Source organism: Propithecus coquereli, unplaced genomic scaffold, assembly GCF_000956105.1.
Source record: "Propithecus coquereli isolate 6110/MARCELLA unplaced genomic scaffold, Pcoq_1.0 Scaffold111, whole genome shotgun sequence".
Classification (NCBI taxonomy): Eukaryota; Metazoa; Chordata; class Mammalia; order Primates; family Indriidae; genus Propithecus; species Propithecus coquereli.
In genome coordinates, this window is record NW_012135081.1 from 1826104 (window position 1) to 1848862 (window position 22759).

The following is a 22759-nucleotide window of genomic DNA, read 5'->3' on the forward strand; positions in this document are numbered from 1 at the left end:
CTGCCTTCATCTTTCATGTTCTAATTTATTTATTTTTAAATCAACACTTATATTAATGAGATATTTCATGTTATTTTTCCTCATACTCAGTACTTTTTTTTTTTTTTTTTTTTGAGACTAGGTCTCACTATGTTACCAAGGTTAGTCTCAAACTCCTGGGCTCAAAGGATCCTTCCCACCTCAGCCTCCCAAGGAGCTGGGCCTACAGGGCACACCACAGTGCCTTGCTCATGTTCTAATTTAATTCAACAACCTTCCCTTCATAGTAAGAGGGACTCAGAATTATCTGGTGACAGTTTGGTGAAAAGATTCAAAATTTTAGGTGACATGTTTGAATTGTCCCTCCCTTTACTCCTTCTGCCATCTGACCCTGTGGTCCCCAACTCCCGGGGCACAGACTATTACTGGTCCGTGACCTGTTAGGAACCGGACCGCAGGAAGTGAGCAGAGGGTGAGTGAAGCTTCATCTGTACTTACAGCTGCTCCCCATCGCTTGCATCACTGTGCAAGCTCTGTCTCCTGTCACATCAGCAGCAACATTAGATTCTCACAGGAGCACAAACGCTATTGCAAACTGTGCATGCGAGGGATCTAGGTTGCACACTCCTTTTGAGAATCTAATGCCTGATCTGAGATGGAGCTGAGGCAGTGGTGCTAGCTCTGGGGAGTGGCTGCAAATACAGATTATCATTAGCAGAGAGGTTTGACTGCACAATAAATGTAATGCACTTGAATCATCCCAGAACCATCCCCCACCCTGCGGCCCGTGGAAAAATTGTCTTCCGTGAAACCAGTCTCTGGTGCCAAAAAAGCTGGGGACCGCTGATCTAACCCACTCATACATCTATCCTTCTTTGGTCTTTTATCCCCCTTACTTCATTCATTTTATTCCCTTTAATTTTCCTCTACTCTTATTTCCTCACTGTGAAATAAGAATAGTCCATAATTGTTACTAAGCTGTTTTATTTACATGGATACTAAGATTTCTTAGAAGATCATCTCATATAGAAATCCCTCCTACCACATTCCTGTGAGAATGTCTTGCACCTCACACTTAATGATGTGGTGGTAGACCAGCACACTCCCTGAGGAGGCCCCTCCCCCTAAAGTTTTCTTCGTATTGAGTCATACTTTGCCTCCTTAAAACTCATAACCACTGACATCTCAGAAGTTTCATTGCTTTTCATATTCCTCTAAATATTTAAAGAGAGCTCAGGTGTTCCTTATCACTTACTTTTTCTTTATTTTCCTAATTAGCCATCCCTGATTTCTACAGTTTTCTTCTAAGTAATATTAAGTAATAATATCAAAATATCTTCTTCAGGCTACTTCTAATTTCCTTCCTTGTTATTTGTTCTTTTTTTTTTTTTTTTTTTTTTTTTTTTTTGAGACACAGTCTCACTGTGTTACCCGGGCTAGAGTGCCGTGGCATCAGCCTAGCTCACAGCAACCTCAAACTCCTGGGCTCAAGCAATCCTCCTGCCTCAGCCTCCCAAGTAGCTGGAACTACAGGCATGCGCCACCATGCCCGGCTAATTTTTTTCTATGTATTTTTAATTGTCCATTTAATTTCTTTCTATTTTGGTAGAGACGGGTTCTCGCTGTTGCTCAGGCTGGTATCGAACTCCTGAGCTCAAACAATCCTCCTGCCTCGGCCTCCCAGAGAGCTAGGATTACAGGCATGAGCCACCGCGCCCGGCCTCCTTCTAAATTTTTAAAATGTCTTCAGCTGGTGTCTCTGTTAAATTATGGTCTGAATAACCCACCTACCACATGATTTAATAAACTGGCTTTGGAAGATCTGCCTGTTAGTTTCTCAGTGGTACAGGTAATGCTGCGGCTGTCCTGACAAGCAGGGTCATCTGTCTTGTAGGCATTGAGTTAATTGCTGCCTTCTACGGCTGCCTGTATGCGGGGTGCATACCAGTGACTGTCCGACCTCCTCACGCTCAGAACCTTACTGCCACGTTACCCACTGTGCGTATGATTGTCGATGTAAGTACCAGGTATATCTTGCCTTGTCCTCATCTCATACATTCCAGATTCGGACAACTAAGGATGCTCACTAACTTTCCAGTTTTGTTGAGTCAGGAAGTCAAATTTGTCTCCTGAAAACCACCTCCTTTTCCTTAATGTGGCCAAAGCAACCATCTTTATTCAGTGAAGAAACTAGGGGAAAGTGGTTATGGGTGAGCTAGAGCTGCAGTTCCCAACCCCCTAGGCCACGGCCTGGTACTGGTCCATGGCCTGTTAGGGACCAGGCCGAGCATCACCGCCTGAGCCCTGCACCCCCCTTTCCATGGAAAAATGGAAAAATTGTCTTCCATGAAACTTAGGAACTGGGCAGCACAGCAGGAGGTGAGCAGCAGGCAAGTGAGAGAAGCTTCATCTGTATTTACAGCTGCTCCCCATCACTCACATCACCGCCTGAACTCCGCCTTGTCCCCCACCTCCAATCCGTGGAAAAATTGTCTTCCCTGAAACCGGGCCCTTGTGCCAAAAAGGTTGGGAACTGTTTTTTTTTTTTTTTTGAGACAAAGTCTCACTGTGTTGCCCTGGCTAGAGTGCCGTGGCGTCAGCCTAGCTCACAGCAACCTCAAACTCCTGGGCTCAAGCGATCCTCCTGCCTCAGCCTCCCGAGTAGCTGGGACTACAGGCATGCGCCACCATGCCCGGCTAATTTTTTCTATGTATGTTTAGTTGTCCGATTGATTTCTTTCTATTTTTAGTAGAGACGAGGTCTCACTCTTGCTCAGGCTGGTTTCGAACTCCTGAGCTCAAACAATCCGCCTGCCTCGGCCTCCCAGAGAGCTAGGATTACAGGCGTGAGCCACCGCGCCCGGCCATGGGAACTGTTGAGCTAGAGCATTTCATGCATTTATCATGAACATTAAGGAGATGATGTGGTCATTAGTAATTCTTCATAGAATGTCTTTTTCCCCCCTTCTTAAAACATGCCATCTGTCTTGATATTTTTTTTTCCACAGTAACCAAGATGATATTATGTGCCAAACTCTGAATTCTCCTCAGTGTCAGGTCACTTTTGTTTCAATTAATTTTGTAAATTCACTTGGTATAGCATTAAAAGGTATCTAAACCTTGCTCTGGAGGTGATAGAAGTTTTTACAGGATCTGAGAATTGAAGAAAATGAAATAAGTGCGTATTGCATCACATCCGAATGTACTTTAAAACAAAGGGCAGCCTTGGCCAGTGTACTGATAGATTACAAAATTCCAATTTACGTAACATTTGCTTCTCTGAGAACTGCTGCTCTGTCAGCAACTTGAGCCCACAGCATAAAAGCCATATTCACCATAGATGATTTTATTACAAAGTTTAATTCAGCAAAGTGCCCTCGTTATGCTCTATAAAGTGGGCCAGGAAAGTAGGGAGGGGAGTTTCTTTCTGTTGTCGCAGTTTGTGGGCAAAGTAGGTCACTTTGCATTTCTGTGTGTATCCAGGTAGGAGGACTTAGTTTCTGTGAGAGTTTATAGCCACACCAGGGCTCCGCAGATTCAGTGTGTGTTTTAGGTCTAGTAAGTCTCACCATTCACTAGATGGTTGCAAACACTAACTCCTTCAAACGTGATTATCTGATTCCTCTCATTCCTTGGGCACTACATAATCCATGTCTTTATTTTATTGTGGTCTCCATGAAATCATGGGATAGTGAAACCTATGCTGAGATTATAACTATGAAATATTCGAGAATTACTATTGTAAATGATAACTTGTGTTGTGAACAAGTCCATCATTCTGAGATAATTAAGTGATACACATTTCCAGAAGGAAAAATGCAAGAGAAAACAACCACCTCCTTTCTGCTATATGTGTTTTTTGAAAAATCGATAGTACCCTGTCTGGTACGGTGTGTGAGCCTGTGATGCTGCATCAGGGCTAAGCCTCTTGGTGCTTATTGCTGTCCATTTGTTTTATAGGTCAGCAAAGCAGCCTGTATTCTCACCACTCAGACCCTAATGAGGCTACTGAGGTCTCGAGAGGCGGCAGCAGCTGTGGATGTGAAAACCTGGCCGACCATCATTGACACAGGTGAAGGGAGATTGCTCTCGAGCTGTTTAGGAAGCAAGAACATGTACTACCTGAGATTACCTACATTCCCATGGAAAATGTGTTTACCCTGCTTTTATGTCACAACACATTCTGCTTGCTAAGACAGAGGCAAAGCCTACCATCAGTCAAGCTTATGCTAGCACAGGACTGGACACTGTGTCAGCCAGATGCAAAGAACCAGATCACAACATGCTAAGAGCTCTTTAAATAAAAAGTGTCTTGCTGTTGGCTTGGTATCATCTAAAGGCGGTTAGGTTTTTGTGCTGGGTGTGACCATGTACATGTAGGGCCAAATAAAATATTGAGATGATCTGATCTTTCAATTCTAGATGTGATATTGCTGAAACAACATTGGACTAGGAGTCAGAAGACCTGGGTTCTACTTTGAGCTTCATTACTCATTGCCTGTATAACTTTGTATGAGATTACCCTTTCCTAAGCTACTGCCTACCCCTACCACATTTTTTTTTTTTTTTAGAGATGAGGTTTTGCTGTGTTACCCAGGCTGGAATGCAGTGGTGCAATCACAGCTCACTGCAACCTTGAACTCCTAGGCTCAAGTGATCTTCTTGAGTATCTGGGACTACAGGGGCACACCACCAGCCTAGCCAAGTTTTTTCTTTTCTTTTTTTTTTTTTTTTTTGAGATAGGGTCTTGCTGTGTTGCCCAGGCTGGTCTGGAACTCCAGGCCTCAGGCAATCCTCCTGCCTCAGCCTCTCAAGTAACTGAGATTACAGGCACTAGCCACTGCACCATATTTATTGAGAAGATCAAATACAATATAATGTGAAAATACTGTACTTTGAAAACCACAAAGTGCATGAATTTTAGATGATATTTATGTTAAAGAAGTGGGGTAAGACACAGGGCTATCTGGAGGATCCATGACAAAGAGAAGAGTGTGGGTTTTGAGTTAAGCAGAGGGGTTTAAATCCTGGCATATCTGCGACTCTCTGAGCATCCTTACTAACCTGGGCAAAACTGTCGGTTGGATGTAAAGAGTAAACCATGTAATGTAATCATAATGATAGCTTCTAAATGTTATTGAGCCCTTATGATGCCAGTCATTTAACATGTGTTACCTAATTTTATCCTTACAACAACCCTATTAAATAGATGCTATTTTTATCCTCATTTGGCAGATTAGAAAACTGAGGCACAGGGAAGTCAAGTAAGCAGCAGAAGTGAAACTCAAACCTAGCCAGATAGGCTCCATTCCTGGCCTCTTTACCCATTCATTTCCTCCTGACCTTTTTTCACTAAGTACCATATAGCATCCACTTCAGCAACATTCATGTGGATTCAAATGCAGGGATGGCATGTATTTGTGGTTATTGTGTGCCAGGTGCTAAGTAGATTTTTTTGTATTTGTTACTTAAGGACAGAAGCACAGTCACAGATAATATATAAACAAACGGATCGTGTTAGTGTTAATGGTGCCAGTAGATGTACTTTGGTTAATGGACTCAATCACATTTCAGGAAGACCTGGAATGTAGACTGTGGTAAAGACAATAGGAAGCTTTCTTTAGGCACATAAGGGTTATATGAGTGACCCTGCTCTGCACAAAGGTAGGTGGGAGATGATAGAGAAAATCTTTAGTTTGACCAGAAATGGGTACCCAATGACATGGAGATTTAAAACTCAGAGTTAGAATTGCTTCTTGATCCAGAAAGCCAAAGGAGCCATTGAAGAGGCATGGTTGGGGTGAGAGAAATCCTGGACATCCTTGGTTTTGACAAACTTACAAAGCAAATTTGGGAGGGAAGGAAGAGGTATTATAAATTTATGAGTACAAGAAAATAACTCCCAGTTCTAGATTACCATTCTTAAAAATCTACCACATTAACTTAGAGAAAAATTTTCTAACTTTTACAGCCACCCATGATTAACATAACATATACTAAACTGTAAATAATGAACTTTAACTTAAAACCAGCATAGTAACAACAACTAATGCTTTTCGAGCATTTACTTGGTCAGTTGTTGTTTTAAAAGTACTTTATAGGGATAAACTTCCTGACCATTCTGCGAGGTATTATTTTAAAGATCCATTTTAGGGTTAGGGTTATGGTTTTCTGTTTTAGAGAAAAGGAAAACAGACACAAAGAAGCGAAAGCATCACTGATAGACAGTAGCACTGGGATTGGAACTGCAGCAGCCTACTTCCTACTGTTGTATATTACTCCTTACTAAACTTCTATTAAATAAATTACCTGATACAGATTTGCTTGCTTATCTTGTCTAGTGGTGTCCTCAACCCCAGTCCACCTCTAAGAGTGACATACATGAGCTGCTTGGTTAAATACGAGAAGCCTAAGCTTTAGCAAATCCCAGAAGCTAAATTTGGCCATAGGAAAGCCACAGAAAACCCGTGGAAGAGCAATGATTTTCATGTTCCAGCATGTCGGATTGACATCAGGTTTTTCTTTTTGTTTCAGATGATTTACCCAGGAAAAGGTTACCTCAGCTGTATAAACCACCCACTCCTGAGATGCTGGCATATCTTGATTTTAGTGTTTCCACAACTGGCATGCTTACAGGAGTGAAGGTAAAGTAGTCCAGATATATTCACTCATTCAGTGAACGCTGGAAACTTGCCAGCTCTGCAAAATTAGAGATGACCACTACCCCAGGGACTTTAGATGTGGAGGCCAAGTGGGTGTACCAGAGACCAGTAGGCGGAGGATCAAGGGTCCCTGCTATATTTAAATAAAAGCATTGGCTCTTCCGGAATAAGTTATCCCAAGGAATTTTTATTGTGAAGTGTCTGAACCAAGCATAGAAGCTAACAAATAATAAGTATTCTAGTTAAAGTCAGTGTTAAATCACCAGTTCATGTGTCATGAAACTCAGTATTAACTGATAAACAGAAATATGTTACCTTAATTTAGACTTAAATTAGGCTTCAAAGCACTAAAAAGTGTACATCATTTTGAGGAATTTGGGGAGTGGAAACTTCTCCAAGCCATTGTTGGAGCCATTTCTGTGCCTGTGGGATGACAGTTCCATCCTGTTCCATGTTCCTTACTTTCCAGATGTCCCACTCTGCGGTTAATGCTCTTTGCAGAGCCATCAAGCTCCAGTGTGAGTTGTATTCTTCTCGGCAGATCGCCATCTGCCTTGACCCTTACTGTGGACTTGGCTTTGCACTCTGGTGTCTCTGCAGGTAGGGATGGAAAAGCCAAGGAAACAGAATGTATGGGGTGTACTGGGGGCTGTAACCATCTCATCCTTCCCTTTGCTCCCTTAATTGGGTCAAGTTTCTGTAAATGCTGATGTTTCCAGAATTTATGAACCTAATGTATCTGATGTTTGTTTAGTTTTGCCTGTATTCCCTTTTTTCTTTTCTGTTTTATGCCTCATACAAAATGACAGTGATCCTATTACCTGCTCTCTGCTCCATCCTGTAATCCTTGTTTGGAAGCAGAGCCAAGTACAAGGATGATACTTGGGTGAAATATGTCATGCTTTGATAGCCAGAATGTACCCCGTAGACTCGGCAGGAAGGAGTATGATGGGACGGGGTGACAGCATGTGGATGTAGCACATTTGTGCCAGCCAGGTTGCTTCTTGTGGAACACGGATCCTAACTCCTTCTGCTCTCCACCCAGGGAACCTTATCTTAGACCTGCATTTTCACCTCCTTCGTATATATCACAAATGCTAGCAACTCAACATCCTCCTTCTGTATCCCCATCTTTGTTAGGGTAGGATCATCTACCTGGTGGCCCAAACCAGAAACTTGGGCATTATCTTCAACGTGTATATCTTTTAAGTCTCACATCTAATCAAATGTCATGTCCTTTGGCTCAGTTGTTCCTGCACGTATCTTTGTATAAGAATCACCTAGGGGTCTTTAAAAAAACAAAGCAAATTAACAGGGAACTTGCCCAGACTTAACTAACTTAGATCTCCAGAGGTGGAGCCCACAACTCCAGTACTTTTTTAATAGAGGATCCTTGGGCTCCTAGTGATTCTGAGCTATACTTGGGTTTAGGATATTTTAAACTTTGTGACTGTAGATTGGACATAAGATATGTGACTCTGCCATTCCTTCCTTTTTATCCTGGTGCTGCACTGTTGGGCTCAAGTCTCTGTCATCACTCACAGTTGCAGCCTCTCCTAACCATCTCTCAGGCTTCAGTGGCTTGTATCAGTATCTCTAGTCCCTATTCCATGTTGCTAATTTTGCCCCAACTTAAAGCTGCAATGACTGCCTGCTGGGTAAAGTCTAAACTTCTTCATGTGATAGTTAAGCCCTTTCACAGTTTGGCCCTGACCTTTCTGGCCTGACTCCCACATGCACCCCGTGCTCCAGTATTTCACTTGAACACTATTTCTGATGGCCTTAAACACGCCATACTTCTCTGGCTTTGTCTATGCTGTTCCTCTGCCTGCAACACCCTTGCCACCATCCCCACTTCTTCCAGCCTCTGTCAAATTCCTACTCATTCTTCAAGCCCCAGCTCAAGTGTCGCCTACTCAGTGAAAACTACTTCTCCCCCGCCTGGCTTTCCCAGCTTGAATGAATTGCTCTTTATTCTACGATCTCAATGTTCTTTATTCACATCTCAGTTACCACACCTACCACAATCTGCTTTATTTTATAGTTATTGTGTCTTGTGAGTTACACAGGAAACAAGGCTGATTCTTAACCTTTATATCTCATATGACCCTACACTGTCTTTCATGCTCCATAAATATTTGTGGAATTGGTGGTGGTCGAAAGCATAAAGATGTCTAGGATAAATTGATAATGCCAGCTCTTGCCTTTCTTCATTGCAGTGTCTATTCGGGTCACCAGTCCATCTTAATTCCTCCTATGGAGTTAGAAAACAACCTTTTCCTCTGGCTCACTACCGTCAACCAGTATAAAATAAGGGACACTTTCTGCTCCTATTCAGTAATGGAGCTTTGCACTAAAGGACTTGGCAACCAAGTGGAGGTGCTAAAGGTAAGAAGCATCTCTCAGCAGGTAGCCAGTCCCAGGAGGTTTTAAAGAAATGAGCCAGGGCTTGACAGTACCAGGGTTGGGGCTAATAGACTTGTTTGTCTGCCTTTTCCTAGCCAATCAGTTAAATGGGTGTTTTGTAAATATCAGGAAATTTATGTCTTCTACCTTCCCAACTTAATGTACTTTTCTAGAGTTTAACATGATTCTTCATGGAGAAGAAGGTGAAATTGGTTGGGAGGCTAAATGGAAATGATTTTATGTAAAGATAAAAGAGAACTCTGACCCCCAGTAGAGTTTTTCCCCGTAGAATTTGAAACCTCAGAATACTAGAGATTGTGGACTGCCCCGAAGTGGTTCATTCATATGTGTATGAAATGATCATATGTCTGACTGTCATATGAGAAAGTCGAAAAATACTGAATTTTCTTTGATAGAGAAATATGACCTTAAGAGAAAAAAAGAGATTAGTTCTTTAGGGTTCTAAATTTATTTTTCTCTCAGTCCCATCAAATAGGGAGAAATCTAAGGTTCAGAAATGAAGAGGGATAAAAATGTATTGTTGGCCGGGCGCTGTAGCTCACGCCTGTAATCTTAGCTCTCTGGGAGGCCGAGGCGGGCGGATTGTTTGAGCTCAGGAGTTCGAAACCAGCCTGAGCAAGAGCGAGACCCCGTCTCTACTAAAAATAGAAAGAAATTAATTGGACAACTAAAAACATATAGAAAAATTAGCCGGGCATGGTGGCGCATGCCTGTAGTCCCAGCTCCTCGGGAGGCTGAGGCAGGAGGATCACTTGAGCCCAGGAGTTTGAGGTTGCTGTGAGCTAGGATGACGCCACGGCACTCTAGCCAGGGCAACACAGTGAGACTCTGTCTCAAAAAAAAAAAAAAAAAAAAAGTATTGTTGAAGAGCCTAAAATTTTTAGATAAAAGAGGAAAGAAATAGAGAAAGAGCAAATTTACCAGTGGGTGATGCTTTTAATGGAATGCCTTGGCAGTTTCCTCTTTTTTGAAAGCTGCTTTTCTCTGAGAGTCTGAAAAAAAATACACAGTTCCTTTTCCTGACCAAGGAGCTAAGAGCAGTGGCCCTGCGCATTCAATTCTTCTGTGATCTGACTGACTTAGCTCCTGTGCACGGGTGTCTTGCAGACCAGAGGGATCAACCTCTCCTGCATCCGGACCTGCGTGGTGGTGGCAGAGGAGCGGCCCCGAATTACCCTCCAGCAGTCCTTCTCCAAGCTCTTCAAGGACATTGGGCTGTCCCCTCGGGCTGTCAGCACCACATTTGGGTCAAGAGTCAATGTGGCAATATGTTTACAGGTGACCCTCATGAATCTTGTTTACTCACAAACTGGAGAGGGATGTAGAGTGCCCCAGAGCATGTGCTCCGAAGTCAGGCTGCCTGGGCTTGAGCCCCAGCTCCACTTACTTCCACTTTTTATTTGTCTCTGTGTCTCATTTTTGCTCATCAATAAAGGGAAGACAGTGTTACTGTACTTTACAGGGTCATTCTGTGGAATCACTGGGTCGCCTGGAGCAGTCAGTGCTGGAAGCAAGCACCAGTGTCGGTGTTTACTTAGTAGTCATCGCCATGTGGTCCGTGATGATGAGTCAGAAAGATTTTCTGAGCCCTATTTGGATTTTATTTGTACCTGACCTTCTGTTTTTCTGTTTTCCATTTAAAAAAATTTTTTTTTGCAAAGCACAGATAAGCCTGCATTCTCTTGTCCAGCCAAATGGCAACTTTACCAGGTTATTCCTGGTGGGTGAATAACAGAAAAGGGTCTAGAACAGAGTCTACTTTTATGTAGCTTGGAGGCTGATAAGGCAAATACAGGTATGGACAAGAGTGAGAAGGTAGCACACATGGGTGGATGCTTTCAGGTCTTCTCTGACTGCAGTCGGGTGACTTTCAAGAAGCATAATGATGCTTTAACCCTGGAGCCCCCACAATGGGTCCCCTGCTGTCATTTGGGGCCAGTGTTGGTTTTACAAATCCCTGGATGATAGCTTGTCTCATCTGTGCTTTGAGTCTAGGGATGACAACCCTCCTCAGCTTGGCAATGTTTCAGTGCCAATACAGCCCCTGTGATGAGAGAGGGAGGACAGAGGGCCTACTCTCCCAGGGGAGGGAAGGAGAGAACACTAGGATAATGCCAGGCCAGGACTCTCTTCCAGTTGTTGATTCCAACTGTGCTTCACTTTGTTGAAGAGAGAGGGAGCTTTCAAAATAAGAGTTTGGGGCCAGGCGCAGTGGCTCATGTCTGTAATCCTAGCACTTGGGAGGCTGAGGCGGGAGGATTGCTTGAGGCCAGGAGTTCAGGACCAGCCTGGGCAACATAGCAAGACCCTATCTCTACCAAAAAATTAAATTAAATTTTAAAAAAGACAGAATAAAGTTTGGATTTTTTGTGTATATGGCTAAATTATCTATTTGATTTGAAACGTGTAATAGAGAAATATATTTTTTAAAGTTCATTTAAATTTCAAATAAACAATGCATTGATTTATTTTTCTTTAGGGAACCTCAGGGCCTGATCCGACTACTGTGTATGTAGACCTGAAATCATTAAGACATGACAGGTACAGTAGATTTATGCTCATTCCCTAGTGGAGTTCCTAAGTATAAAAAGTTCTGAACCTCCAAGCCAGTGTTCTCTCTCATTTTTTTTATGTTTGTATCTTCTAGGAGGGGTATGGGAAGAGGGAAGGAATTTGTTTTTATCGTTAATACGTAAGAAGACTTACATTTATAAGGAGAAAGCTTTAATTCTCACAGTTGCTGCACTGTTCTTTATTTTTTTTTTTATCTTTTTTCTTTAACCGGCTCCATAAGCAAGATGCACTGTTCTTTGATAATAAAATGTAATACTTAGTTCCTGCTTGTATAAAAGTATTTTGTGACATTTGATATAAATTAAACTAAAATGGATAGTCTCTTTCCTCCAAGAGTTTAAAAATAAAAGATGGGACAGACACGATAAATGAGGCAGAGTAGGGTCTTTGAACAATGTTTTATCTGAACCCCATGGGCAAAAGCCTGCCTCTTCCCTTTCTGCTTAGACAGAAATTTTAGCTGTGTCCTGAGTTGAGCACTGGCCCAAGCCACACTGACTTGAGTGCCTTGAGTGCCCCATAGCACAGACCCAGCCTGCATGGGTGAAGCATCTCATGCAGTGGTCTGAAACCTGGGGAGATTTTGTCCCCCGCAGGACATATGACAATGGCTGGAGACATTTTTGGTTGTCACAAAAGGGGGATTGCTACTGACATCTAGTGGGTAGAGGCCAGAGATGTTGCTAAACACCCTGCAATGCACAGGATACAACCAAAAATTATCTGACCCAAAATATTAGTAGTGCTGAGTTTGAGAAATTGTGCTCCAGTGTGAGGAGGAGAGACAAAGTAGAGGTCTCAGTACTCAGCTGCAGTAGATGTGGTGAATTCATTTTTTAAAAGGCCTATATATAGTAAATATTGTTTTTCTGCAGGGTTCGTCTTGTGGAACGGGGTGCCCCCCAGAGTTTGCTCCTCTCAGAGTCTGGAAAGGTAATTTCTTCTGTTAACCATAGGGAAGGCAGGCTGTGTGGAGAAGTGGTTCAGTGGAAAGAAACCTGAAGCCGTGTAACATATATATATATATATATATTAGTATCTAAAGCTTTATTGAAATCTGGAGATAATTCAACAATTTCAGCTCTGCTAATACTTTCAAATTCATATGGGTAGATAGATAAGAAGATTATTAGATTTGAACTTTTTTAATTCCCATAGATATTTTTTTAAAAAATCCAACTGAAATATTGACAAATCAGCAAAATGCAGTGTTCATATATATGTAAGGTGGGCAGTGGTTTAAGATCAAAATGGAGATGAAATTAAAGATATTCAAGAGTTAACATCTATGGGGATAAGAGTTCTTAGAATAGAATGAGGCTTTAAAATGTCAGAGAAGAGATGTAGTTATGAGTAGCTTACTACAGATGGTAGGACACTAACATGCACTGTCAGGGTAGAGGCAGTCTCTCATCCCTTTGATGAGATAGTGATGATGCCTTAGAATCCCTTCTAGTAATTCTGAAAGACACAGAGATTGGAAAGGTAAAAAAGAATTCTGCCAAGCTGTCCAGTGATGTTTCAACTCCATGGGAGCTAGCTTCAGCTTCACTCTTCCATTTGAACTCTTCACAGTGAGGTTCGGTTGATTTCATTACTGCCTGGTCAAATGTTCGCTTGCCTCAGTCAGAGTCAAGCATGCCTCGAGAGCCAGAGGGAGCAGCCTCTTCTCTGCCCTCCTTGAGGTTTTAGAGGTTTGCACCCAGATGATCATTGTAGGGCTTCTCAGGTAACCTCAGACTTTAGAAACCCAAGATAAAAAGGGGGGTTTCAGTGGGCAGAATGTGGGTAACCAGAGAGGCTTTTCTTTTGTTAGAATGACTGAGCCATTCTCTCAGCCAACATCTGTTTCTTCCTTTTCCCTCCTGAGAAGATCCTGGGCATGTGGTATCTTTCACGATCCCAGGGACGTGGATGTCTCTTCGTTCTCCTGCAAAGCTGCCGCCTTCCTGTCTTAAAAGTTCCTCCAGCTCTAGTGCTAGCTGTGGACTGGAGCACAGTCTCTGCACTGTCCCTCCCTGCTGCCCTCATTTTAAGGGGCTTTACTGCCATCATTGCAGTAAATGAAATAGATCATGGAAGAGGGAAGTTATGTGGTTAGGGTACTCTACAAATTTTTACTGTTATGGTCCTGGTGTGCAGTTTCTCATCCCTTTGAAAAGATGATAGACTGGCTCCCTGTTTTATTTTTGAAGATAAATCTTATTAGACCTTGTCTTCACTCAACTGAGGAAGATTCAGTGAGGGCAAAACAGGTGTCTGCAGTTGTCCCCTCAGGGTGGCCACTGATGGGCAGTTCAGCTAGCTCGTGCCCTTTGTGCCACTCCCACATCTCTAGCAAGTAGCTGCATTTCCGAGGTCGTTAGATTTCATCGAACCCAATCTTTGTGTTTTCCCTTTGATTTTTAGATTTTACCTGGAGTGAAAGTGGTTATTGTGAATCCTGAGACCAAAGGGCCTGTTGGAGACTCTCACCTTGGAGAGGTTTGTATCATTTTCATTTTTACTCTGAAAGGTCAACAGTAAAAAACGATAGGGTTCACATTTTAGAAATCAGTGAAATTGTGGATTTAGTGTTTCTCCCATTGTGAATAGAATTAATCTTTTCCTGTAAGGTATGAGACTGAAATGGGCAGAAGAGGGAGATTGGGATCAAGAGAAGATTTAGGCACCCAAACTAGAAATAGTCCCAGATTTGTCCACTAATACTCCCTTAGCTGGAAAGGAAAATGGGCAAGTCCTAAATATTTCCACCTATTAAAGGGTAGAATTTAATGAGCCACATATTTAAAAATTTTAAAAATCATGCCAATACTGTATTGTTTTCTAAGATGTATCCATTTTTATATTGTTATAAAAATATTCAAAAAGACTTAAATTTTCTTCCCCCAAACCTTTGAAGGACACTGGTGTTTCATCCTGTAGCTTACTGGGAGGAGTATTGTAAGTGCAGGAGCTGGATGACCTGGGCTCTGCCACTTACCAGCTTCTCAGTATGGAGCAAGTTACTTAACCTCTCTGGGCCTCAGTTTCCTCATCCATAAATAATAATAGCACCACCAAGTAGAATCGTTGTGACAGTTAAATGCATTAATACCTGCACCTATAATGCACATGGAACAGTGACATATAATAAATTCTCAGTAAATACTGGCTGTTATTATTACCATTGTTAGCCATTGCTCTGTTTACATTGTAAACTCAAATACCCCGTGGTGTTTCCCTGAGGGCTTTATACCATAGTTATACCTGACGCATGACACAGTCCCTTGATGTATTTGTGGGACTCTGGGAGAACATGAGAAATGAGCCAGGGAGGCAGTGTAGCCTCGTGGTTAAGAGTGTGGTCTCTAGAGACACACAGGCGTGGATGTTGTGAGTCTCCTAGTTCCTGCATCTTAGATGGATTACTTAACTCTTGTTTTCTCATCCGTGAAGTGGGAACAACAATAGTGTGAACTGTATTATCATGTCACACATGCCAGGATTGATAGAGGTTAGGCATGTAAGGTACTTACCTCACTGTTCAGCACATAGTAAACACTTGTTAAATGTCAGATGCTTTTATTATTATAGTTGTGTTGTTAATATAAAAATGAGATTTAAAAAAGTAAAATGATCTGTCCCAGGAGAATTGAATTGATACAATTTCGTGTTCCTGGTGAATTGTGACCAATGCCCTTTTCTTGTAGATTTGGGTGAACAGTCCCCATACAGCCAGTGGCTACTACACCATCTATGACAGTGAGACTCTTCAAGCCGATCACTTCAACACTCGCCTCAGCTTTGGGGATGCTGCTCAGACACTCTGGGCTCGGACAGGATACCTAGGCTTCGTGCGCCGGACTGAGCTCACGGCGGCCACTGGAGGTATGTCCTGCTACAGCTGCTCCCTTCTGTCCTGCTTCAAGTTTCTGTGGCACTGGCCAACCTCTTTCAGCCTTTGGACTGTGAGGGGAGAGAGAGAGAGATGTGTGTGTTCAGTTGTCCCCTTCTATGACTCTTGGACCCATAAGTGAACTTATACTCATTTGAAGTAACGCTTTATCCTGTGAAGAGCATCTAGGAGGTGAGCACTTGGGGCCACCATATCAGTGTCCCCGAACTGTGGGTCAGGACGGCGGGGCAGCCATAGAGATATACCTTATGATGCATAAATACCTCTGGCAGATCTTGAATTTACAGCCCCTGTAGGCTGATTCCAAACTGAATGAGCTCCTGGGGTGGTATTACAGCTTTTAGCTTTTCTACCCCTGCAAACTGTTTGGGGAGCAGGAGGAACAGCCCCAATCCCCGCGAGGGCCGTCAGTCCTGAGGAGCCATCTTGCTGAAGTGCTCTAGCCCCCTCGGTGTCTTGAGTTGGATACCAATCTGCTTTGTGGTGAGGCGCTGGTGTGAGGATTCCCTCCAGTCATCTGCCCAGTTGGTTGTCATGGCTTGACTGCTGCCTCCTTCACCCTTTCTTCCTTACTAGCATTGATAGCCATTTAAAAATACTCGACATTAGCCATGTCATGCACTTGAAGAACTGATACAAATAATTCCCTGGGCTTTAAAGGCCTAAATTGGACCATGCTATTTCTCCTTAGCTCTGTTCGTCTGTTCCATACTGTCCCCTAGCCTCCCTGTGTCGCATAGAGAGGCAGGACAGAGGATAGCACAGTGGAGAAGAGGGTGGCATCTGTCCCTGGTGCCCTGGCTTTACAGCCCGTCTGTGCCACTAGCTCTGTGACCTTGAGCAATCACTTAACTTCTGTTTCCCACCTAGAAAATGGGAGTGGCTGTGTCTCTTACCTCATGAAAATGACGTGAGATTAAATGAAAGGATGCATTTAGACACCTGGAACAGTGCCTAGCACACAGAAAGCCTCATTCATCATTAACTGCTGTGTTTTTTTTTTTTTAAGACAGAGTCTCGCTCTGTTGCTCAGGCTAGAGTGCCGTGGCGTCAGCCTAGCTCACAGCAACCTCAAACTCCTGGGCTCTAGTGATCCTTCTGCCTTAGCCTCCCGAGTAGATAGGACTACAGGCATGAGCCACCATGCCCGGCTAATTTTTTCTATATATTTTTAGTTGTCCAGCCAGTTTCTTTCTGTTTTCAGTAGAGACAAGGTCCCTCTTTTGCTCAGGCTGGTCTCGAACTCCTGAGCTCAAATGATCCACCCGCCTCGGCCTCCCAGAGTGCTAGGATTACAGGCGTGAGCCACCGCACCCGGCCTAACTGCTATGTTTATGAGCTCATCCCAGGTGATCGGAACCTTTGCTGGACCTCCTAATCCTTCTCACTCCAACAACTTCAATCACTGTGTTTTGCTGAGTTTTTCAGAAATCTACCTTTTCCAGAAATTTTTACAAAATCATCTCCCTTCTGTGTCCTACCTGGATTACAAGCCTGTTAATAACCTGGACTAGTCTCCCTATTCTATAATCCTGCTCCTTCTGTCTGGATTCCATGAAGCTATCTAGAAACAGTGACACATGCTCCTCTCTCTCCAAGAGGCTCAGAGCGTCTCTCCTTCCACCTCCCTTCCCAGCCATCATCTGGCTGAGCCCTGACCTCAGCTTTTCCAGGAGCCTTCCCTGGACCTTCGAGCTGGGCTCGTGATGTCCTCTGCTCCCTTCGCACTGCGTACACACTCCTGTCACTGGGCTTGCTGCATTACAATGGAACACCTATTTGTGTGTCTTTTTCCCCAACTAGCCCATAAGGATTTTCACAGCAGGAATCATGTTTGGTTGTCTTTGTCTCCCCAGCACTTAGAGCACAGTTCCTAGCACACAATAGTAATAAGAATAGCTAATTTTTTTTGTAGCATTTACAAAGCACCACACACATTAACTACCTTGCATAGATTAACTCACTTAGTCCTCAGAGTAGCCATTTATTACCATCCCTGTCTCACAGAGGGGTAGCAGGACTCAGCCTTAAAGAATTTGCCCAAAGTTACACAGCTGGTAAGGGGTGGACTGAGCCAGGTGACAGGTGGTCTGAACCTTGTGCTCTTGACTCCAGCGTGATATCGTACTCAATATGTGTCTGAGCCACATTTCTCTCTCTTTTGTCAGAGCGTCATGACGCATTATATGTGGTGGGAGCTCTGGATGAAACGCTGGAGCTGAGAGGACTGCGATACCACCCAATCGATATTGAGACCTCAGTGTCTCGGATCCACAGAAGCATTGCTGAATGGTAAATTCCCCAACACAGGTTGGGTTTCCCACCTCAGCTTTGGTAGTAATTTAAATTGATCTAACTAGTCAGCCATGTGTACCAAATACCTACCTACAGACATAGAACTCCATGAGGAGTAAGTAGACTGAATCTCGTTTTGGATGTACAGTCTGCTGTGGCCAACAAGACCTATTCACAGGAACCAGGTGAGGCCACAGGGACACTGTGGGACTGAGTCCTTTTTTAAATGATAGACTCTCGTAATTGGAAGGGACTAACAGATCATCTACCTCTGGGAAGTTGGTGTAATAGGATAGAAAGAACCATGACTTTATGGTCAGAAGACCCAGCTTAAAGGCTCAGCTCTCCCACCCTGCCTTCTTGATCTGTAAAACATTCTCTCCACTACTTCCTAATTATTAGAAGGATCAAATGAGAAGGTACTTTGTAAACTGTTAAGTAGTAAGCAGATGAAAAGGATCATTATTAGTATCTCATCCGGTTTCCCTCTCTTTGCAGGAATTCCCCGTACATTATCCCTGATAAAGGATCATCCAACCTCATGATGACTTAACATTCCATAAAATTAAAACTCTATAGTTTTTAACATTCTGAGTTCTTGACTATACAGAATCCATCCAGTTTCCTTTCTGCGTAGTTAAGTCAGTGTGCTCTTCCTCAGGTTTTTTTCCCATGCTAAATAGCCACAGTTCTTTTAATGGTTGCTCATGCTTTACAAATACTTCTTTGTCTGAAGATGTTCTTGCCCTGATCAGAGTCTCTCCCTAGACCTGAACAAGACTCTGACCAAGGCAAGAACATCTTCAGACAAAGAACCCTCTGGGAAGCATGCAGAGAAGCTGGGTGCCATGGTTACCCTCTAATTTTAGACATTCGACTTTTAATGGAATCAGATACTGTGTACATTTTTTCTTTAATGATCAGAATCTGTTTTTAAAGCAATTTAGCACTGCATATCCCAGGTCAGGCTATACTTTCTAACCCAGTAACCCCTCTCAGTGGAAGGTAACTTTCTGCCTTATGGCATGTTTGCATGATAGGAGACACTGTGTAGGACACCAGTAGCTCATGGAAAGGTCAGACAGATGCTCTTCCTGTTGGGCTCAAGAATATTAGGCCAGTCTGAAGATATTGAGTTATCTCAGTCAGTTATTCACAGTTGCTTGTAAGATTGAACTACTCTTTCCTCCTTCTCACTACCGCACTTGACTGGTCTAAAAACAAAAAACAAAAGCCAAAAACAAAACAAGAGAATATTATCTTAGTCAAAGCTCTTATGTTGCAAATAACAGAAACACTCTTCAAAAAAGCTGAAGTGAAAGAGAGAATTTAATGGAAAGTAATTCTGGCTATCTCAGAAGTTCCAAAAAGACTAACTCTGGGTCTTGGGCAAAGGTAGGAACAGAAGGCGTCAGGAATCACTGTCCTCTCTCACTTTCTAGAGACATAGGGACATTCCCTTCATTCTTTCTCTCCTCCCTGAAGAGCCATTCTCTGTGTGTCTCTGTACCCCTGTCTACCCCAGAACATTCAAATCCACATGTCCTCAGTGCAGGTGGCCAGCTAACAACTTCCAAACTCTCAGGAGATTTTGGATAGCTCAGCTAATCAGCTGTGACCACAGGGGCAAGGTGTCATATATCGGAGGCATGATGCTGACCTTCTGGTTGGGATCCAGGAGAGACGGCAGTTCTCAGGGAAATGGACATCAGTCTTGGGCAGATACTGTGAAAGATGACTGGTAAAGGTGACAACATGTTAACTGAATGTCATTGGAATTTCAGCGCTGTGTTCACGTGGACCAACTTGCTTGTGGTGGTTGTGGAACTGTGCGGCTCTGAACAGGAAGCTCTGGATCTGGTCCCGTTAGTGACCAACGTTGTCCTGGAAGAGCATTACCTCATCGTTGGCGTCGTGGTTGTGGTGGACCCAGGTGTCATCCCGATCAACTCCAGAGGAGAGAAGCAGAGGATGCACCTCCGTGACAGCTTCCTAGCTGACCAGCTAGACCCCATCTATGTGGCTTATAACATGTAGCCAGCCTTGTGGGGACTGCAGGGCCATCCTGAAGAATCACCAAGACCGAAGACCCATGCTAGGAGCAAGCTTTTAAATGATGTGAAATAAGCTGAGATGGCTACATTATATTCTTCATCTCGTCCTGTGGGATTCTGCAATCACACAACACACAGGAAAGGGGAATTCTGTGGAGGCAAATGAAAAAAATGTTAACAGGCCAGTAGACATGAGCTTTGACATAGCGTGAGCAGCACAACATGGAAGCAATTATGCGCATGTTGCATTTTTTTCATCTGTTGTACATACTTGTATTTTTATCTAATGCCGTTTTAGAATTTTGTAAGGGAGTTTAATGAATTCACATGAAGAGGGTAGTCTGAGTTACACAGTTCCCCACTCTGTACTGTATTTTGCCATTTTGCCGTAGCTAGATGTTCTGCGGGTTTTGTTAACATGGAACTACTCAGCTTACTTGCAGTCAACCCATAAACAAAACAGATAACCCACTGAATATGAGAATTACTTTATAATTCTTGACTGTAAAACATTTTGACCAGTGTTTTAAACATGTAAATAGGAATACACATAATTCAGCTAAAGAATTGAAGAATTGGCTTGTATAATTACAACCAAAGTAGAAACATTTCTACTTGGAGAGAATTTCAATATTCTCTTACTGTAGTATCATTGATTAGGTAACGAAAAAGTGCAAATTGTTTGCAGATTTTGCTGCGCATTGTCCTATGTCTTTGTTGGCTGGTGTATTTTATAAACTAAAGCTGCCTATGTTTGTTTTTAAAGCTTGCATTCTCAGAATCAGCTTAAGCTTCTTAGGAATTCAACCTGTTTCTATAAGCTGAGAATCTCAGTTTAAAAATCAAAATGTTAAGAAAAAGCTAAGATTTATCAGATCCCACCCTACTCTAAGGAACCACTAGAACTTACTCTGGCCCAATGTTGAAACTATCTTTCAAATTTAGAGTGACTACATAAGAATTTAGAAGTTCTTCTTTTTCCAGGCACATTGTAAACTGTGTCTACAGTTTATACATATAGCTTCTCTTTTTCTGAAAACTGAAGAATGCCCTTTGTTCTTCCAATTCATGAGGGCAGGGAGTTTAAAAACAAGAATTATAGGCCGGGAAGGCAGTGGGATCAACCATCTCATGAAACTATAAGGCCACGTAACTACACAAATCTGACCAATCTGGATTGCCAAAATAGCCAGGCTTATGCTGAAATGGGGGAAGTCTGATGTATGCAAGAAACTCTTTTGAAATAAATTGTGCCCAGGCCAAGCAGACAGTATGGGACTGAGTTTGGCCTCTGGCTCAGTTTCCTTTCTTTGGTCTGATACTTCATGTATTTGAATATAGTTGAATCTTATTATTTTTTTCTTACAGAAATATTTTTAAAAATTAAAAAGTACTCAAAAGTGAAAAGAGTTAACTTGTTAAATCAGAATGGTTCTCTTTGACCCACTCTGGTCTATTGTGTAAATATTTATTTAGACTATTTTAATAATACATATTATTTACCCCACTGTAACATCATGTAAACTAAATATGTTTTTAAACAATTTTTAAGACTTGTAATTACCCTGAAAATAAGGTTTATAATACAAAAACAGACCCTTCACTATGGCAGCACTCTTGGGCTGCCTTACCCAGTCTTGTGACTCAGAGCCACTTTATGACTCCCTTTTACATAATCTTCTTTTCCTCCCAACTCATTCTCCATAGAGGGCAGACCTCGAGACATTTTCCAGTTCCAGATCTCTCTTGCAACATTTTAGATGGAATTAATTTACACATGATGGGGGAGGTTCTAGGATGTACAGGAAAAAAGCACTTACATTGGAGCAAACAAGAAATCCTAGCATCTAGCAATGGTTTGGTTTGCAGAGAAAACAGCCTAATATTTGGAAAGTAATTTTCTTAAAACTATTTTTAATGATTCATTAAACAAAGCAAGGGATCCTGAGGATTATATAAGTCTATCTCCATAATCCCCCAGTTCTAAGAAAAAAATTATAGGTACATTCTATCCTGTAGGTTGCTTTGATAATTCTTTAACACAAGTTAGGACATAAGCATCTAAAGACGCATTGTCCACTATAAATACTATAAGGTGAGCCACGTCTGTAATTTAAAATTTCCTAGTGACCATTTTAAAAAGTAAAAAGAAACAGGTGATGTTGATTTTAATGTATTTTATTTAACCCAGTATCTCAAAAATACTGTTATTTCAACATGGAATCAATATAAAAGTTATTAATGAGATATTTTACATTCTCTCTTCTATTAAGCCTTTGGAATCCAGTGTGTATGAAACACATCTCAAGTCAAATTAGCCAAATTTCACGTCTTCGGTATTCCCATCCCCTCAAAAAAATTACTCCTTTAATCTGAGTATGGCCAACTCCCAGTTACTTAGGAACTAGATTATCCAGTTTTGTAGTTCCTCAGGCTTCTAATTTATCTTTATTTTTTGCTTTCTGCCATCTGGCTGCATTATTGATCTTTTATATATCCCCCACAGCTAGACTATGCTAGTGGAAGAAGGAAGGCTGAGAATTGTCCTTGAGGGACTTCTTCAGTAACTCTGGTAAGGTATCCTCTGGAGGGAGAGGAGAGTCATTAGCTTAGATGGTGTTTGTGGGGACATCTGCAGATTTAAGGCCTACTCTATCGCAGACTCGAGTAAGAAAACTTTCTCTCGATGACACGATGCTCTTGCACTTTCCTCGTTAAGTGGAACCTTTGTGGTAGAACTGATTCATAAGACAGGCCTGAAAGGCCATTATTGATTTAAAAAAACACAGCCTTTCTAATCCTCTGGGACACAATTCTGTCTGGATTTTTTTGTCTGTGGAAAAAAACTAAACAGCAAGCCCCATCTCAGT

The 22759-nt window shown here is 42.3% G+C and overlaps 1 protein-coding gene across 1 annotated transcript in view; it reads left to right on the plus strand.

Moving 5' to 3' along the window:
* Positions 1-20146, plus strand: part of DIP2B (DIP2 disco-interacting protein 2 homolog B (Drosophila)) — a 150864-nt gene extending 130718 nt beyond the window's left edge. The window contains exons 25-36 of the mRNA XM_012650134.1: positions 1874-1995; positions 3940-4051; positions 6514-6623; positions 7111-7241; positions 8861-9029; positions 10176-10346; positions 11548-11609; positions 12518-12575; positions 14052-14126; positions 15335-15512; positions 17709-17832; positions 19620-20146. Coding sequence (XP_012505588.1) covers positions 1874-1995; positions 3940-4051; positions 6514-6623; positions 7111-7241; positions 8861-9029; positions 10176-10346; positions 11548-11609; positions 12518-12575; positions 14052-14126; positions 15335-15512; positions 17709-17832; positions 19620-19872 — 1565 coding nt within the window. The 3' untranslated portion in view covers positions 19873-20146. The remainder of the gene's footprint in view (positions 1-1873; positions 1996-3939; positions 4052-6513; positions 6624-7110; positions 7242-8860; positions 9030-10175; positions 10347-11547; positions 11610-12517; positions 12576-14051; positions 14127-15334; positions 15513-17708; positions 17833-19619) is intronic.
* The last annotated feature ends 2613 nt before the right edge of the window (positions 20147-22759 follow it).